The 6,655-nt window shown below is 40.6% G+C and overlaps 1 protein-coding gene across 1 annotated transcript in view; it reads left to right on the top strand.

The window, feature by feature from the left end:
• The window catches only part of CD83 (CD83 molecule), a 19,642-nt gene extending 14,978 nt beyond the window's left edge, over positions 1-4,664 (top strand). The window contains exon 5 of the mRNA XM_019523042.1: positions 2,474-4,664. Coding sequence (XP_019378587.1) covers positions 2,474-2,632 — 159 coding nt within the window. The 3' untranslated portion in view covers positions 2,633-4,664. The remainder of the gene's footprint in view (positions 1-2,473) is intronic.
• Positions 4,665-6,655: the final 1,991 nt, after the last annotated feature.

The raw sequence follows: 6,655 nt of genomic DNA, 5'->3' as shown, positions 1-6,655 counted from the left end.
GGGGGTCATGGGGCACAAAAGAATGCAAGCCTGACAAGAGATAAAGCACTTATTCACTTCATTCAGCCATCTGGCTCACAGCATGCTGCCCATGTTCTGCACCCAGACACTCATTTCTGCTCGAAGTTACATCAAATATAAATTCAGGGGAAGGCCATTAACATCAGTGGGTTATGTCAGGAAACAGTCACGTCTTTAGAAACAGAATTTGTCCAAGACTGAGCAAGAGACCTTTGAGATCCCTTTTTCCTAATACTACATACCTTCTGCCTGATGCATTGTATGTTACTTAATGTACACACCCAGGACTTGATACTTTCTCACTAAAATCCACAAGATATTTCCTTTGTTCCATATCTGTAAAACATGGGTGATCTCCTTTTAGAGGGAGGCCAAACAGATTAATATTTATCATTACATATCTATAAAGCATTATGAAATATTGGCATGGTAAACAGTGAAGTGGAAAGGAGTTTTATAAACAAAGGTACTGAAAATAGTAGTTTTGGACTGGAGCATGTGTTACAGCCCCTTCAAAGAACAATATAAAATCCACTTATTTGGCCTACTGAGATTTGCACAGTTCTTCCATGTATGAGTCTTCTTATAGAATGAAGGGAAAAAACCCACGCACAACACAAAAATACTATGTAACGTAAATTCCAGCTCCAAAGTCAGGCAGGAAGAGTAAGAGTAAGAGAACTATAGCTTTATCTGCACACTTAAACCCTAAACCCACAATATGTTTACACTGCTGTAAAAAAGGAGCAACAATACTATATATAATCCTGTAGTGGTGTAATTTATTTGAACCTGGAGAATTATTTTAGGAAAAATCAGGAGCAAAACTATACCAGGGTCAGTTACATCAGCATACGTGACAGCAATAGACACGGCTTATCTCAAGGTGGCTATTTACAGAAAGCAGCCAACTGTGTGTTCCCAGCCAGCTAGTGGCAAGGGATTGTAATAGCACTAACTGTACCTCAGGGAGCACTGTTCATCTCTCTCCCCTAGATCTTGGAATAATTTACATTAGCATACAGAAGTGATGTCAAATACACGAGTCTGAGTGTATTGTGTGTCCAGGCACTTCATTTTGAAAGGTAATTGCGTGAAAGGTGGAAAGAAGAGACATTTTTAAGAAGCTAAATAGACAGGAATTTTGTTTGCCTTGTTAGTGCCATCACCTCCTCTGGCATAAAAATAAGAGGTCTGTAGTCTATAACCTTGAGACAGAAAGTGCCTCAGGTTTTAGTGCAGGACAGTGCGAGTTATATTTTTAAACAATGATTCTATTCCGTCCTATAAGAGATTTGGGTTTTTTTACAAAGAACCCCTCAAACCTCCACAGATTGTGTTTAAGTTTTCCTGACTACATTTCTTTGGCTTTATTGTCTTCCTCATTGACAGATAAATCGTAAATGCTATCTGATTGGAGAATATCCAATTAGGTGTTGCTAAATGTAGATTTTGATACATCTTCAGGGAGCAATTAAACTTCGGTCTGTCTCTTTTTTAGATTGACAGTCTCTTCTAGTAATTTGTGCTGTTCGGAATAAAGTTTGACAAGATAAATCTTGTAGGAATTTGTTAAAATGAAATTATGAAAGCAAGTATATCACTCATGAAAAAGTTGTCCCTGTTCTGCTCTGTGTCCTGGAAGTGCTCCATTCTACTAATAAGGACCCTTCATTTCCATATATAAAAGCTGTGCATCCCATTTGCTACATTGGAAGTTGTGTGGCTAAAAAAATCCAAGCCTTATCCTGGAGGTGATCATCCTTATGAAAAACTACATGAGACACTCCACAAGTATGGGAGTCCAATCTCAGAGACAATGAGTCATCTTTCATCAATGTTTAATATAGCCTTAATCTATGAAAAGAACTTTACTGTTTAATATGTCTGACAAGTTTTTATAAAAGTCTCATCATTCCTTTGTGTGTGCAACTCCCACTAAACACACTGGCAATTATGAGTGTGCACTGAAAGCAGGATAGGGGCTTTATTAAGATTTAAGGTTGATAATTTGATGAAAATATCTCAGACAGGACCTGGTATACAAGCCAGATGGAAGCAAGTCTGTTGAAACCTGATCAGATATGAAGCTCTTAGAGAGCTGGTCGGGTTCACACTGTTACTCTTCAGAAAGATCACCAATGTGAGACCCATTTAATCAACCTTTAATTAAAAATAAGTTTCCCCCCTGGTATCCAGATCTTCTTACCATATGAAATCTTTGGATTAGTGGGCAAGCAAGAGAAGGTGAATAATAATAATAAAAAAAACCCTTTCCTTTGATTTGAGCCACTGTTTCATGTGAAATGAATGAAAAACACATTCTCATTAACTGGTTAGTGCTGTGAATTTCAAGTTTCTTAACACCTACCGTAATGTATAATTCCTGCTTTCAAATGAATTCAGAAAGGAAAAAAAAAATCTAATTATGCCTTTCTTTTTTCGGTTTTAGAAATGCCTAAGAAAAGAAAGCATGTTTTCAGATTATCAGAAAGGAAGAAGAGTAAAGAAACATACACTTACCCTTGTCAGTGCACAAGAAATGATGACTTTCCAGCATTTAGACAGCAGCAACACTGGCAAAAATGGACTTAATTGGAGTTCTGTCTAAGTTGATGTTGTTAAGACACCGTGGGTTCATCAATAAACATGACATGAAGATGGATGGTTGGGCAATGTGGAGAGAACAAAAGCTAACACATTGCCTCTTCAGGAAAGCCTTGTCTGGGTGATCTGTCAGCTATCTGCTTGTGCTGGACAAGTCTTCGAAGAGCATTTTCATACACTACAATAATTCTTGAATTTAACATGACTAACAAATACCACTGCAGCTATACAACTATCTTGAAAGGCAACTATGTTAGCACGTACTCTTTCTTCAATCCATCAAAAGCTGTCTTGTTTGGAGTGAGGTGGCTATTCTTACCACATGAAGACTATACTATAGCAAGAATGTGGCAGCTTATATTTGGGGGATAGAGTTATTTACTGAACTAATACCTCTGCTCTTTCAAAATCACACACACCAGTTGCTGCTCTGTTTTCAAAGAATGAAACAGGTAGGACTTTTTCTACTCTGGACACCCAGTTACGATTCTTGATGGAAATAACTCTGCATAACATCGTCCTACACTTTCACCAGATCAGACCAGGTGTTTCTTAAATCTCCAAGGAACCCCTGAAAAATGTCAGAAAACAACCTGAAAATTTTTGCTTAGTGTGCAGACTCTCCTGCTACTGCAAGAGTAGCAGGAGTTCTATGCTAAAAATGGGACTAAAAAGTACCTTTAATTCAGAAGCTGTTCATATAAAACACTGATACATAGTAGTTGTTCTTTTTTCTCCCCCCAAAAAACCCGACCAGTGAAGCATCATGTGAAAGTCAAAGACACTTAAAAATGGATGGTTTCATAAAATAAATGAAACCAAAATTTATCCTTGGTTTAAATCAATGGAATGATGCCAATGGTGCATAGAGCCTATGGCATGCAAAATCAGCCGTCTGGTTCCTTAGAACATACTGAGTTGGCAAAGAGATCTTAGATGAGCTGGAACAATTGGGTTTCATGGGTATTCATGGTATAAGCTGTGTACGAGAAATGAGGATACTAGAAAAGCTAACTGTAGGTACCTGTCCCAAGGGAAGGAAGACTTGTCATGTTTAACCACAGACAACAAGAGACATTGCAAGCCTCAGCTGAAACAATCTGAGATGGCAGACCCTTCCTCATTACATACAAGTTAAAGGAGGAGGGTTTTAGAAGGACTGGAGCTGTTTGTACATGAGGAGAAGGTCTGTGGGATGAGTGACACATCATGGAAGATGTGCAATCACAATTGAAATAATTAAAAACATTTTGTAAGAAGCCAAATGGACTCATTGATGCAGCATGCTTTTTTTTTGTTTGGGATTTTTCCCCCCGGGGGGGTTGGTTTTGTTTTGTTTTGTAATTGTAGACTGGTTAAAGACAGAGATGTTTTATCTGTATATGAAGGGTTACTAGGAGGAAAACATAGCAGGCACTCATCAGTGCCCCCTTTCAGCCGATTAAAGATTTGAGCTGAGTTAATTGGAAGAGATTCCTGTTCAGTTGGTGGTTGGAAGGACTGTCAGGGTGAATATAGTATTTATTTAGTATATTTGTTTTTTTATAATTGTTTTTTACCTATAAATGCTTGTACCATATGTCAAATAAAAAAATCAGAGTTAATTACCATGTGTATTCCTGTGTGCTATGTATGAAAAATAAAACTAGAAAAATACCATATTAAATACATATTATTTTAGAATGAACAGCATTACTTAATTGATTTAGATGCTTCACCCAGTCTGTTCTGTGTGAGTTAAAGCAGGTATCTATAAAACAGATTGTCATCATTTATTTTTTGCATTTCCAAGTTGTTGCTATTAACAATAATAATCATTTAATTGTGTCTCAAAGTTCTACTTCAGTTAAAATACACATTTCCAGTTGTTGATAGATAACTGTGTACGGCCTCATTTAGACTGCCAAAACTGAGGACACCAATAATTGTAACATGAACATTTGGCAGGTAGTAGCAAGAACTGTACGTGAATGTATACTGCCCCAATACCCTCCCTGGGCTCAGAACAAGTCTGGATGTAGTCAAGAATAAATGCATAGATTTCTAGAGTTGAAAGAGACCTGGTAGATCATCAGGTCCGACCCCCTGCTCCAGGCAGGAGAGAGCACTGGGGGGTTAGGTAACCCCAGCCAGATGCCTGTCTAATCTCCTCTCGAACATCTCCAGGGTAGGGGAGAGCACCATCTCCCTTGGAAGCCCATTCCATATTTTGGCAACCCTTACCATAAAGAATTTCTTCCTTATGTCCAATCTAAATCTGTTCTCCTTCACTTTGTGGCCATTATTTCAGGTAACCCCGGGGGGTGCCCTGGTAAACAGAGTGTCCCCTATTCCCTGCTGGTCCCCTTTTGATGAGTTTGTAGGCAGCCACAAGATCACCTCTCAGCCTTCTCTTGCGGAGGCTGAAGAGATTCAGATCCCTCAATTTGTCTTCATAGGGTCTTACCTGCAGGCCCTCAACCATACGAGTAGCCCTCCTCTGAACCCTCTCATGGTTATCCACATCCCTCCTGAAGTGAAGCACCCAAAACTGGATGCAATACTCCATCTACGGCTTCACCAATGCTGCAGAAAGGGGAATTATCACTTCCCTAGGCCTGCTCGTGATGTTCCTGCTGATGCAAGAAAGCATGTGGTTAGTCTTGCTTATTACCTCATCACACTGGCAACTCATGTTCATTTTTGTGTCAGCCAGGACTCCGAGATCTCTTTCCACTGTTGTGGTACTCAGAATGGTACCCCCCAGTCTATAGGCGTGATGGAGATTCTTTCTCCCCAGGTGCAGCACCTTGCGTTTATCCTTTCTGAACTGCCCTCTATTCTGATCTGCCCACTTCCCCAGTCTGTCCAAATCTGCCTGAATTTGCTCCCTGCCCTCTAGTGTGTTTAGTATGCCCCATCATTTAGCATCATCTGTGAATCCAGACAAGGTGCTTTCAACACCTTCGTCTAAATTGCTGATGAAGATATTAAACAGTACTGGTCCAAGGACAGAGCCTTGGGGGCCACCAGTACCCACATCCCTCCAGGGAGAAACCACCCCAATCACCACCACTCTCTGGGTGTGTCGCATAAGCCAGTTTTTCACCCATCTTACTGTGAAAAAATCCACATCACAGCTACTCAGTTTGCTCGTAAGAATTGGGTGCAACACTGGGTCTAAAGCCTTTTTAAAATTCAGGTAAATAATATCTACTTCCTCCCCTGCATCTAACCACTTTGTGACCTGGTCATAAAAAGAGACCAGGTTAGTCAGGCAGGATCTGCCTGCTATAAACCCATGCTGGTTGCCCCTTACCATTTTGCTACCCACTGGCACCCTGCAAATGTGATCCTTTGTGATTTTTTCTAAGGTCTTGCCAAGAATAGAGGTGAGGCTAACTGACCTATAATTACCCAGGTCCTCCTTCCTCCCCTTCTTGAAAATAGGGACCATGTTCACCCTTTTCCAGTCCTCTGGGATCTGTCCCAAGTGCCACGAGTGCTCAAACAGCTGTGCCAGTGGTTCTGCTATGTCATCGACCAATTCCTTTAGTACTTTTGGGTGAAGATTGCTGGGGCCTGCTGTGTTAAATATGTGCAACCCTTCCAAGTGCCCCTTCATTAGGTCAGTGCTAACTGTTGGTGGTTTGGTACTACTCTCACTCCAGACTAAAGACTCATTGGGAGGTGCACTTGTATCCATGTCCAGGAAAACAGAAGCAAAGAAATAATTTAAGAGCTCTGCTTTTTCCATCCTATCAGTTACGAGTTGCCCTAGTCCATTCTGTAGTGGCCCTATGTTACCCTGCACCTTCTTCCTGCTCCTTACAGACTTAAAGGACTTCTTGATCCTTGATCTTTGTTGCCAACTTGAGTTCTGTATCTGCTTTGGCCTTTCTCACTGCTTCCCTGCAAGTGCGAGCCAAGTAGATATACTCCTCCTTGGTGGCTGCCCCCTGCTTCCACAGCCTGTAGCCCTCTTTTATCCTCATCCTCTGAAGGCTCTCCTGGATTTTCCTGCTCAGTCAATAAGATTGTTTGACTC

The sequence above is a fragment of the Gavialis gangeticus genome, unplaced genomic scaffold (assembly GCF_001723915.1).
Source record: "Gavialis gangeticus isolate Ggan-Ray unplaced genomic scaffold, GavGan_comp1, whole genome shotgun sequence".
Classification (NCBI taxonomy): Eukaryota; Metazoa; Chordata; order Crocodylia; family Gavialidae; genus Gavialis; species Gavialis gangeticus.
The sequence above is the reverse complement of the archived record's forward strand: the minus strand, read 5'-3'. Positions and strand labels throughout refer to the sequence as shown.